The sequence below is a fragment of the Peromyscus californicus genome, unplaced genomic scaffold, assembly GCF_007827085.1.
Source record: "Peromyscus californicus insignis strain IS unplaced genomic scaffold, ASM782708v3 Scaffold_8__1_contigs__length_139910024, whole genome shotgun sequence".
NCBI lineage: Eukaryota > Metazoa > Chordata > Mammalia > Rodentia > Cricetidae > Peromyscus > Peromyscus californicus.
In genome coordinates this window covers 36,964,123-36,977,382 of record NW_026294606.1, presented here as the reverse complement: position 1 = coordinate 36,977,382, position 13,260 = coordinate 36,964,123, and the positions used below count along the sequence as shown (strand labels likewise).

Here is a 13,260-nt window from a genome sequence, read left to right as displayed (position 1 = left end):
TGTGTAAAGTAGATCACAAGACCCTCTGTTCCAGAAATGAATTCCCTGCACTCAAAGTACATGACCTCCTTTGTCCTCTAATGACAGAGATACGATTAAGAGCTGAACAAGCAGACCTTCCTAAGTTCACTTACATGTACTATCACTAGCTCAGACTACTTTTTCTCCAGTTATCCTTCTACACAGCTGTCCCCCCATCCTCCTATTTAAGCATAAAAACAGACATTTCTAGGTTCCTTTGCCTATCCATTTCCTAAGGCTGTATGACATTTAACATTTACATTTTGTGAAGTTGTATATTTTCGTGTGTTTACACTTTCAGAGTCTTGGCCATAAAGCTAGAGTAGACAAGGGAAGAAATCTTTCTTTCCCTAAAGTTTTATTACTTGAATGCAAGCATGAATTTGGATTTTGACATGTTTTAAAGAGAGTGCCTCATTATCTCTCTTAATAAAGATACCTCATATATTTGAGCTTGTTCTGATTTTGTGCCTTTTCCTTCTATTTTATTCTTTATCTTTTGTCAAATGGAAAGTTTAATAATTTTACAAGTAGAAGTTTACAATCTCTTTGAAATTTCTCAAGCTGTAACCATCATTTCTCATTATCTTGTGAAATCTTTCTTTTTCCATAATCATTTTGACCATATCATTTGATTTCTGTTTATAAACCTCAAAATCAATACAACCATACTTCTCTCTATATTTGATCACAGACATATTTATTAGCTCTTTAAAGCATAATATCCATTCATTTCATCAGATTCAGCCACAGGCACGATTCTGTAGTCTTCCTCCCCTCAGCTGTCTTCCTCATGACTTTGAAACTTTACTTGTCCCCTGTCATTGAAAAGATGCTGATTATATCTTTTACTTGCTCTTAGTAAATAGAGCTCATTATCAAGGAGTTGATTCATATCTATATTTGCATTTCATCCCATGTTAATTTCAAAGGACAAGGAGTTTAGCTAGATAATTATCTCTTTAGTTACTATATGACTATGAAATTATATATTACACTAGGAAAGTGTGTTTCAATGGTGGTGATAGCATCAGATTAAAAAAAAAACTGGTGAGGCCATGGACGATAGATGACAAGCCACCACTGCTACTTTCCTTATTAAACTAGTTACTGCATACTTATCCTCATACCTACGGAAGAGTGCAGCTCTCACCTTTAAATAAAGAAGGTTCCTGTTGCAGTTTATAAAGAGTCTAACAGGAAGTTACAACTGCTCAAGTGGTCAAAATGCAGACACATATAAAATTCAATATTATGTTGTCAGTGTCCATTTTATAGCAGATTTCCTTATGCTAAAGTTTATGGAAAAGAAGGAGAGAATTGCACAGGATTATATATATTTATTTCTGTGACAATCCAGAATTTTGTCCAAGAGGATAAATGGATACTAAGCATGCAAACATGAATGACCCCAAATCTACATTTAGATAGATATATCTGCAAAATGCCACACTTGAGTTTGAGTCTTCTGGGTTGAAACCTGACATTATCTCAAAGCAATTAGGAAAAAAAAAAAACTAAGGTATGTACCAAGAAAGCATCTAAGGATGGTATTCTTTAGTAAAGATTTCTAAGTTCCCATAAGAGCACAACCATGGATGGATGATCACTAAGTCACATAAATGTGCAACGGAAATAAAAAAGGCTGGAGAGTTAACTCATAGGTCAACAGCACATGTACTGGCTTCTCAGAGGACCCAAGGTTAGTTCCCAGAACCTACTATGAAGGCTTACTCCCACCTGTAACTCTAGCTCTAGGTCATGTAACACCCTCTTCTGGCATCTGTGGTATTTGTAGTCATATTCACACCTATACACAGACAGACACACACATGTGCGCACACACACACACACACACACACACACACACACACACACACACACACGTGTGTGTGTGTGTAGCAAAATATTTAAATTTTTCTTTAAAAGAGGAAAAAGAAAAACACCACAAGAAGATATGATTTGGTAAAAAAAAAAAAATATTGCATCTGTCAGTCCATATTCAGTAAAGCCAAAACTAAAGGTCACAAACTGCTTCAGATGCATTAAACCCCCAAATTAAAGAAAGTCATCAGCAACTACATTATTATTCACTAAAATAATATTACTTAGGTAATCTCTAAAAGATGAATGGAACTTTTGAGTGCATGGACAAATGCATTTTTGTCACCTTGCCCTAGTGTGGTTTGGGGTCAGGAGAGGCAGATAGACCATGAGTTCATAACAGTTTATCTATATCCTCCCTGTGGGTGGAGGCTAGAATTGTTGTGGATTGCATTGTGTACTTGCATCTATGTGAAAATGTGTGTGTGTGTGTGTGTGTGTGTGTGTGTGTGTGTGTGTGTGTATACATATTTTTGCCCTAAAAATGACTGTGCTCCTTCCCTAAATAAACCACGTAAGAATGGGTAATACCTGGTTCTCCTTAGATATGAGTACACATAGACACATTGTCACTAGCATTTTTCTGTCTTCACAAGTCTTCCCATTATTCAAGCAACAATCCTTCCCAAATCTAACCTCATTTTAAAAGACTGTCTACTATCTTGGCATTTAGTCTCTCTAAGATTGTTTTTTACTATACACATAAAGGGTGAAAATACAACTTCACATACTAAAATCAAGAGATAAACATATGAAACTATGTGTTATAACCAAAAGTTATAACCATCATACATGTACATGTCACTTTTAAAAGCAAAAAAAAAATAGTTTGTGAGATAGTAAAAATCACTTAAAAGGGTTCGGAGTGTTAGAGGGAACATAATATCATGCCCTTTCAAGCTTATATCCACATTCCCTGGTGTTTAGTGCATACATTTTGAAGCTTTTAATTCACCCAATAATCTTGAAGGAGACATTTTATAATCAGTGTAGTTTCAAGCTATTTCCTAAATTAAAAGTCAGAATACATGGTGCAGACTCTGAAAAGAAATAAGGGTAAATTTTGAAGGAATCACCTTCTATAAGTTTTATAGATTCTCTACCTCAAACTACACTCTCATTTCCTTTTCTGGTAATTAATCAAAATCCTTCATTTCTGGCCAATATGTCTTCCTGAATATGAATAAGAAATAAAATACCATTTGATGTTTAAAATTACGGGGGCAATCTTAATGACGGAAATAGATGACAGGGAGGGTAAGAGGATGCCTGATTATATATATTCATGAAGATGTCAAAGGTTTATAAAGCCAATATCTGCAGATGAGAAAGCTGTGGTTCTCTCAGACCTTCTTTGGTGAAGTGGGTTCCCAGAAATAATCACCACCATGAACAGCCAGGGGCCAGCCCGGAAAGGTATGTGCTTCAGCTACGTGAATAATTCGCTTTCTCAGTATTCTGGGGAAGTATGGGGGTGTCTAATGTAAAAACTTACCTAATTCAGGTTTCACCTTTAGAGAGGGGTGGGGAATAACTGCTTTTCTCCGGACATGGCATAACTAGAATCAACATGGACCCAAGACAACTGTGGTGCTGTACAAAATAATTTGATCCCTTATTTATGGCAGCAGATAACAAAAATACAGAGGTAATTAGGTTTAGAGCAAGGGCGGTGGGTTGTTAATTTTCCACAGAAGGAGTTGGGAGCATCATGGGACACTCACCTTGTACTCCAGCTACGCGTCACCACCTATTCTGATGTCAGTTTCTCAGAGATGCAGTTGTCTTTTCGTTAACAATGGAGTTTAGAAGACAATCCTATTTATTGATTTAGAAAGTATTCATACCTAAGTATAACAGACTATTATGTCAGTGGCTTTCTAATGGGAGAGATGTGCTTCTTCCTGGGATATCTAGGGATAATTCGTGCTAACATCATTGAAGTGAGAAAGGGAAAAGGAGGGTGCTACTGGTAGCTCATGGGCAAAAACAGTGGATGCTCTGAAATATCCTTCACTGCAGAGCAATTCAACTCATAAAGTTGGTGTTGCTGAGACTGAGAACTTGTCCAACTCACAAAGTTGGTGTTGCTGAGACTGAGAACTTGACACAAACCATAAGAACATTGGGTTCACCTGTCAGACCCTAGAAAGAAGCAAGAAATATTTTCTTGTTGCCAAATATCTATATAAGTTGGCCAATTTAAATAAACATATTGAAACTTTCAGTGATGTAGGCATAATGCATATAATGATAATAGGTATCTGTTTTACACTGCTCTAACAATCTGGTTGAAGCTGAACGGCATTTCAATAGAAGAGAAAAAAAGAATTAGGACTCTAGTACTAACTAATTACCTTTACTTTCTTTGTGTCATTTAAAGAAAAAAAATTAATAGCACCATAAAATTTGTTTTGTAACATGTATAACAACCCATATTTCTACTTTATTTCTTCTTAAGCTGAAAACCCCTCACATGATAAATATTCAAAAAAGTGTATTCAGAGTTAGAGAATATCTATGCAGTTCTGAATTTACAAGAGTTATTGCTATAGCACCATTATCTGCAAAGCATATTTCTCTCACACATGTATATAAACTATCAAGTCTCCTACACACACACACACACACACACACACACACACACACACACACACACACCCCACATACACTCACTCACACACATATAAATATATTTATGTATTCTGCATTACATAAATATATTTGGAGTATGTTTTTGGAAAATTAGAAGTATTTTATAAGAACTATACCCAAATAGCATTTTAAGTTTTCACCAAATAGGTTATTTAGCAATATCATATAGTAATTTTCGTAAGGAATGTGACTACTCAAGACCAGAAGAAACTACCAAAACATGAAATTGTTTTAGGAGATTGACTTAATACAGTAGTTTAGGCTTATTTATGCTCAAAGTAGTTGCAAAGTGCTCAAATATTTCTGAGCAAAATACAAAGTGACAAGAGCCATTCTATTCAAGCTACATGTCTGTGAAAACATGGAAGATGATGAGTCTTCCTTCCCCAGAGATGCAACCATACATGTAAAGTGCTACAGACAGATAAAGTTTTATTTCAGTTGAAAAAAATCATCTCACACTGGTTCCTGTGTTTACTTAGCAGGGACACTCCTGCTGCTCCTGATGTCTAACCTGCTGTTCTGCCAAAACGTGCACCCTCTGCCAATCTGTCCCAACGAGAATTGCCAGATGTCCCTCCAGGAACTGTTTGACCGGGTGATCATGCTTTCTCGCTACGTCTATAAGCTGTCTACAGATATGTTCATTGAAATTGTAAGTTCTTCACTCAAATCTGGCATCTGTTCAAAAGGGTCTCTTTGCTGCAGTTGAACTTAAACAATGATCCAAACTTCAAACACGAATCTTCACAGGAAAAGGAAATGCTAGCTGATAAAAATTGGAACAAGAATGAAGCAATTTCATGAAATCTTAAAGATTTACAAGAGTGAAATGCTTTTCAGTTTTTTTAAATCATGTTTCTAAACTTAAATTAGAGATGTAAAGTAGAGCCCTCAGTGTAGTTGGGGAAGACTTCTAAATTCCCAGTCTTGCATGTGTAGGTTCAGGCTCCAGGGGCAGCATTTTTCACTTAGTGCTTTGCAGATGCCCAGTGAAGGGGAACAGTATGGAAGGAGTAAACTTTGCGGATGGACTAGAATTAACCTAAACTAAAACCATATGAAGAAGGGAAAATAAAAATAATCACTGCTCAGACAGCCCCAAATGCTAAGAGTCATTTGTTCAAACTTTCAGAGCATGGTTTCAATTACAGGGGCAAGGCTGGTTCAGAAGCAGATGGTTCTCTTGATGATGAGGGTCTTTTAGAGGACTTACATTATTTCTTTGAGTTAATCTACAGGGTTGTTACCAGGGACAGTTTTAGCACATCAGTGGACATCCAGAAATTGGTTCATTATTAGCAATAAATATGAATCCATAATGTTCTCTGTACTCACTAGCATTTTATTCAGTTATTGACTGATCACAGTTTACTTTTGAAATCCTCCTAGAAATTCTTCTAAATTTTCAGTTTTACTAATTTTTAGTTTATGACAATATTTTATACAATAAACTAGTAATAAAATTATACAAATGTTTAAATATTAATTGCAATTTATATATTAAATAACATATTTTATTGTTCATTGCTTAACATTTTTCTTTTTTCTGAGACAGGGTTTCTCTGTGTAGTTTTGGTGCATGTCCTGGATCTTGCTCTATAGACCAGGCTGGCCTTGAACTCACAGAGATCCACCTGGCTCTGTGTCCTGAGTGGTGAGATTAAAGGCATGCACCACCACTGGCCAGCACTTAAAATTTTTCAAAGATGTATGTCTAGTGTTTTGCAGTTTACTTTTTAACAATACACGTAATTATGTTCAGTATTTATGAAGAACTTTGTACTGTACAAATATATAGATTCAGAAGCACTTGAATGAAGCTGTGTTTTATAATAACTACTTAAAAAGAATCATATCATTCTGAAGCCATGGGAAACAATAAATAAAGTAATATAGATAACACATGCTATGTCATTTATTTCAAATATGAGAAATAACACTTAAAAGATATTTTTATATTTTAGGTATTTTTAATGTTTGTTTTCTGAATTGTAATTCATAAGAAGTTGGGACAAGGAAACAAGCCAGTATAGAATAGGTTGGAAGATTAGACACTGAATGTAAGAAAAAAATTGGATATAATTGGGAGATAAGTAGGAAAAGGGTTACTTCCTTCCTTAATTTCAAGTGTTATGCTAATTTAAACTTAAATATACAAGTGCTTTAATATTCTGGTTATATATCTTTTAATTCTTAAACTTTGCTAATGTGATTTTTGTATCATTTCCAGGATAAACAGTATGCTCATGACCATGAGTTTATTGCCAAGGCCATCAATGACTGCCCCACTTCCTCCCTGGCTACCCCTGAAGACAAGGAACAAGCCCAGCAGGTCCCTGTGAGTCCTAACCCTGTTTTATTCCCAACATAATTGAGGTAGTACAGAGGTTTTGGTGTTTTCCAGGTTATTAGAGCACTGAGATAGGTATAGTAATCATGTATTAAAAAAAATAGGAAGAATGGTTTACCAAAACAAATATACATTGTAGAGTGGGTAAGAGTAAAATGTCACACTTAATAACTTTGTAACAGAGTCATGAGCTGTCCATGAAGATGACATTGCATATGTTATTCTGTAGAAAACTGAAATGTTTTCATGGTCGTGGATAAATTAACATTCATACATATGTAAGAAACGCAAACTCAGATGTATTTGCTCTACGTTTCAGGAGCTCCTCCATTGGTATCGTCCATTACTGACTGCCGCACTTTCACTTCTTAACTTTTCATTCTCCCAGTTCTACTTCTACTTCTGTAACAACATCTGGAATCTTCACAGACTCCTTTGCCTTCTTCTACGACTTAATTGAAAGTCTCCTCACCAAGCAGTATCTGAAAAATACTTTATTGTGCTTCTCACAGTTGTGACTGGGGTCTCTTATATTAATAACATCTTAACATTATAGCAGGTCTAATCATTAAGTTTGTAAACCATGTCTTAACCAATCTCTACATGGCTGAAATCAAAATATATACACAAGATGATTATGCCTGAGAGAAGCCAAAGAGATACCTTGTCTCAAACATGTTTTGGACTACTTGGTTAACAGTAGTGGCACTTATTTTTTCTCAACCAATCAATCAGTCAACCATTCTCTCTCTCTATATATAGTACATTTATATAAATTTATGTGATATATATATATATATATATATATATATAAATGTACCAAAGTACAATATTTTCTCTTCTTTACTAGTCACATCTGAGTTCTATATTCTTGCTATTCTCATTAATATTATAGTGATAATTGAGGAGAAACTGAAATAACAGGATGAGGGACAAAAAGGAAATATTTGGTGAAAGATGCTCCATTGCTATACTCTCCACAAAGCATACAATTTACATTGCTTCAATTCTTCCTTACCAAAAGTTTCATGTTGCAATGTAGTATTATTTCACTGTTGAGATGAGGGACTTGGGCTCCAAGAGGTAACACTGCATTTGTAGCAGTTTCCATACTAGTAGACAAGGAGTGCTGGCTTCATCTTACTCAAGCTCTCACTCTTACTCACATGCTATCATGCTCCCAGGAGCCTATGTTGTCACTACCATTGGTCCTACTCCTTTCCCTAACATGCTTTATACTCTTCTATTGTAACATCTCTTGGATTGCGCTCTACCCATCATTTCCATTACCACTTGAGTACACAACAGACAGCTGTACAGTAAGTATTTCAAACTAAGGATGAGTTTAATGTATTATCTGTGGAGTGAGCTAACATTGGGTGTTCAAAACTCCATTGTGGTTTCCATTCATACTTTTATTTAAATACAGTGCTCTGTCATCATTCTTCACATGTACAAACCAACCAATGGGCCATTCTTCTCGAAGTGATGGAAAGGGAGTCTTGCTCTTCTTATTGTGTCTTTCTTTCAACATTCTAAAGAAGATAAAAATAACATAGTCACATAATAATCAGTCTTCTTTATTAGTGTGAAAATTATTTGGGCCACTGGTCATTGATAGGGGTAGTATCTATCTTGCCTGAGGTCTTCCCAGAACCTGCTGACTTCTTGTATGTACTGAGTGCCACCAAAGCTTTGGTTTGTTATGGACATATACAGTAATGAAATAGAAAAAACCTGACCATGAGGGCAGATGGTAGAATTTCAGAGGGATATCAAGCACAGAGAATTTGTATCTTAGTAGAAAAACTAGTAATTTAAATGATAAGGAGATATAACTAAATTAAGTTCTTTCCATGTAAGTATGAAGACCTGAATTTGATCCTTAAACCTTACTTTAAAAAGCCAAGCATGAATGTAGCTGGACAGGGTGGTGCGTGCTTTTAATTCCAGCACTCAGTAATCAGAAACAAGTGGACCTATGGTCTAGGTCAACCAAGAAACAAACAAAACAAAACAAAAGGCCCACAACAGCCACTATCACTGCCAACAACAACAACAAACAAGCGAATAGAACCTGAGGTTGCATGCTTGCAATCTCAGCTCTGGAAAAGTGAAGACAGTCTAGCCAGTCAGCATAGGCTACTGGGAAATTTGCATGCTAGGGAGATACCATGTTTCATAAAATAAGATGAACTACATCTGAGCAATGACACCTAACTTTGTTTTCTAGTCTCCAAGCCTCCAAAAGCCTGTGCATGCATACCACACACACACACACACACACACACACACACACACACACACACACACACACTACATACATATACACACACAGACACAAATGGACACGCATACACATATACAAATGCATAACGAAAAGCAGTCATTTAAATGAGACATTTTTTGCTTGAATTTTCAAAGTATATGCCAATACTTAAATTTTACTTCTCTATACATTTGTGGTCTAGAAACATATTAATACACACAGTTATTAAAATAAATATTTTAATTGTATTTTTATGAAGAAAAGCCATATGTCACTAACTCTGCTGTATTTCACTTGCTTTAATTGTTGTTCAACATGATTGCTTAGCCGGAAGTCCTTCTGAACCTGATAATCAGTTTGGTGCACTCCTGGAATGACCCTCTGTTTCAACTAATAACTGAAGTAGATGGTATTCATGAAGCCCCTGATGCTCTCATATCAAGAGCCAAAGAGATTGAGGCACAAAACAAACGTCTTCTAGAAGGAATTGAGAAGATACTTGGCCAGGTGAGCACTTGCCTGAAACTTGGTTGCTTTTCTTATTCATGCAAAATCTGATGTCTACGAGAAACAAATTTTGAAAAACTCTTCTTTGCAAGAACAAAGTTTAGGCATTCTACATTGTAGAGTTCTATTGAAGTAAGAACCAAATTCTCGCTAGAGTAGATTCTAATGTCTTTGCATCTTGGAATTCAACTATGGTATTCGTTAGGTGTGGCCTTCCTTATGCTTTTTACAAATCCACAGATGGCTTGCCTTTTCTTGGGCATGGACAGTTAAACATTCAACAATGAAAGGAAAACAGACTGTAGAATTGACAAGATAAAGCTTTCTTGAAGAAATTCCATATATATGTATTAACATTCTGGTTAGATTCCCCTTCTACAACTACACCAGAGAATTAAAGTGTGAAGGAAGAAAACAGAAAATAAAAATCAAATTAGAAACCCTGCTGCCAACTTTGGCCCTCATCCATAGCAAACTGGAAAGATCTGAATGGGTCATCAATACTGTTCCAGAAACTCTCAAAAGGGGCACATTTTCTCTAAAATGTTCCTTATTTTATCATGTATAGAACAAAATGCAGTTTATCCTATATGTTGTTTCACTTGAGTTTCCTATATCAAACTCAAGTCATTGCATTTGATAGACCAAAATCATTTGACATATTTAAGTTGATTTAGTATTTTGAATTTCTCCAGTTAAGGTAATTATTAGTGCTGGTGAAATTAATAGCTATTCAGCTTTTTGAAAATCACATAAATAAAATACATTCAATGAAAGAAAGTAGGAGTATAAACATACTAATTGTTTTATATTTCTTCCTAGCTGTTCAGTGTATATGTTAACACATGACATATTTTTGCAATTTCCATGAAAGAATGCACATCTGATCAATAAACACAAAAATGCAAATGTAAATAAAACCATTAAAACAGCAACATATGTAGTAAACACTCTGATTTCGAGCTATTATCTTCATTTCTGTGAGGCTACATTCTGACTTCGTGATTATTTCATAATGGGGTACTAAGCATATTTTTCCTCATTAAGGTTTCAAATATGTGCAATTCAGTTCAAAACAGTAAGATGGCAAGTAACGCATTATCAGAAGCAGCAAAGTACTAAGTCACTGAAACAGACAAGCACCTTAGATAAAAGCAGACACTACTCTCTTTCACCACACCTTGGTAAAAACCTAGGACCTGGTGGTTGTCATTTGTCCGCATGGACAAAACAAACTTCAGCTCAGACCACTTGCCAAATAAAAACATATCTGTATACTCTGTTTCAAACTTTTAGATGACTGACAGACTTGTTGTAGCCTGCTTAATTATGGCTAAAATTTTACATTGTTCCTTCCCCAAAACATGAACTCAACAATTAGAAGAAATAAGGATGTAAAAATGCTAATATATGAATTGGAATTATCTGTTTTCTAATTAGGCCTATCCTGAAGCCAAAGGAAGCGCGATCTACTCTGTTTGGTCACAACTTCCATCCCTGCAGGGAGTTGATGAAGAATCCAGAGACTTGGCTCTTTATAACAAGATTCGCTGCCTGCGCAGGGATTCCCACAAGGTTGACAATTATCTCAAGCTCCTGAGATGCAGACTTGTCCATAACAACAACTGCTAAGCCCACATTCATTCCATTTACTTCTGAGATGGTCCTTAAAAGTCTGTTTCTTCAAAACTTCTGTTAGTATTATAGCTTTTAGTGCATGCTTGAGTGCAATGGGTCTCTTTAAAGAATAAAACTTTTTAAAAACATCAAAGTCTGAAAAAGCAATTTGTCAACATTTCATTTGTTAATTTAATAGAAAATATTACACTGACATCATCATGCTTTCAAATTTTGTCACAAATAACAGGTTCAAGGCTTATAAATAATACAAATGGCAAAGTAACTTAAAAGTGTAGAAAGTTAATATGGGCCAAGATTTTTAGAATTGAAGAAGGAAGTCACTATTAACAAGTCCATCTAGTCTTCCCAAAAGGTTGAAAGCTAGATCATTTCTATGAGACAAATTTCTAGTGTAGGATTGGATAAATCAAGCATAATGAAACTGGTTGCTTCTAGACAGTGCACTATCAGCTAAGCAATCTGAAAGTGTTTGGATACAACCATGTATTATCCCTAGCTATCTCTAAAAATTGGCTTTAGCAATTCTTCTCTGCTGTCATTTTACTCAATATGGTAAGGTGAAGAAGCAGGTTCAGACAGAATGATAGCAGATTACAGAAAATTAAGTAGTGAAATGTTTTCCGTACATATTGAGCTAATCAGCTTGCTCTCAGGAGGAAAAGAGTTGATACATGCTTTGAGGACAAACCACACTGTAGGAGACTTTCTTAAAATTTTCTAATTATTCCTACAGAATCTAAATCAAATGACAATTTTTCACTCTCTTGAAACTGGTCACCATGTATAAGTTTCTATGACATTTCTATCTCCTATATTGCTTATTAGTGGAGAAATTCATCTGGAAAAACAACAAATCTAACACTTTAAAAATTTGTACATACATATACACCAGACATAGGAGAAGACATGCCTGATATTTATAAATCAATTAAATAAATGGCTAGTGCATAGGCTCAGTTTCTTACACAGGAGATTTTGGAAAAGGAGGCACGTGATGCTCCTAATCTACATATGCTTCTATAACTGTTGCTGATTTCACAGCAGAACTAAATGCATAGACCATATTACTGAAGGTGCTGAAGAAAACTTTGCTGCAAAATTAAATGAAAAAAAATTGAGCTCATAATGATGTAAAGTTTCCCAAACCTTGGAACAGCTTCCATAGTACCAAAAGTCATTATGTAGAATAGTTCAGGCTAATTATCAACAACTGTTATGCTCAACAACATGGTAAGGCAATCCTGGAAAAGTTTATCTGTTAATGAAGCAGTGACACATAACAGTTATAAACTGCAATCAACTCTTAGCTGATTTGATTTGAGGCTCACCTCACATAAGAAAATCCAGAGGTTATGTAAGATGAATTGATAACCTGTCTTATTCATAAAAAACCTGGAGCCAGATATTGGGATGAAAACTGAGATCAGAGGAATAGGACAAGCCACAGCCAACCTCTCCTCACTGACACCTCAGCCTCCAGAGAGAGCCACTTCCTGCATTCTCAAGTTTAAATCCTTTCTGTCCCTGCCCTCTCACTTGCTCTCTCTGCCCAGCCTCATCACTTCCTCTTTCTGCCCAGCTCTGTCACTTCCTGTCTGTACAGACCTCCAGACCTTTATGGTCAACTAGTGTTGGAATTTAAAGGCATGTGCCACCATGTGTGGCTCTGTTTCCAGTGTGGCCTTGAACTCACAGAGATCCAGGTGAATCTCTGCCTCCCAAATGCTAGGATTAAAGGCATGTGCTACCATTGCCTGACTTCTATGTTTAATATAGTGGCTGACTTTTTCCTTGGATCTCCAGGTAAGGTTTATTTATTAGAGCACAAATAAAATATCACCACAAGGTTATATCTGTAGATAGCAAGAGAAACAAACAGAAAGAAATAAAAGTGCTTGAGGAGGTCATGGGCTCCATCAATAAGGATATG

General features: G+C 35.7%; 1 protein-coding gene across 1 annotated transcript; it reads left to right on the top strand.

Moving 5' to 3' along the window:
- The first annotated feature begins 3,293 nt into the window (after nucleotides 1–3,293).
- Nucleotides 3,294–11,343, top strand: LOC128102915 (prolactin). The gene is made up of 5 exons (XM_052726830.1): nucleotides 3,294–3,321; nucleotides 5,043–5,215; nucleotides 6,794–6,901; nucleotides 9,510–9,689; nucleotides 11,130–11,343. Exons 1-5 carry the CDS (start codon nucleotides 3,294–3,296, stop codon nucleotides 11,319–11,321), a joined length of 681 nt encoding a protein of 226 aa, XP_052582790.1. The 3' UTR covers nucleotides 11,322–11,343.
- The last annotated feature ends 1,917 nt before the right edge of the window (nucleotides 11,344–13,260 follow it).

What these genes read in the sequence shown, in the direction of transcription:
- LOC128102915 (XM_052726830.1), top strand. Translation starts at nt 3,294, where the DNA reads ATGAACAGCCAGGGGCCAGCCCGGAAAG. An exon ending in CAGATATGTTCATTGAAATT is followed by an intron (nt 5,216 to 6,793) that starts GTAAGTTCTTCA and finishes TATCATTTCCAG; the next exon opens with GATAAACAGTATGCTCATGA. An exon ending in TTGAGAAGATACTTGGCCAG is followed by an intron (nt 9,690 to 11,129) that starts GTGAGCACTTGC and finishes TTTTCTAATTAG; the next exon opens with GCCTATCCTGAAGCCAAAGG.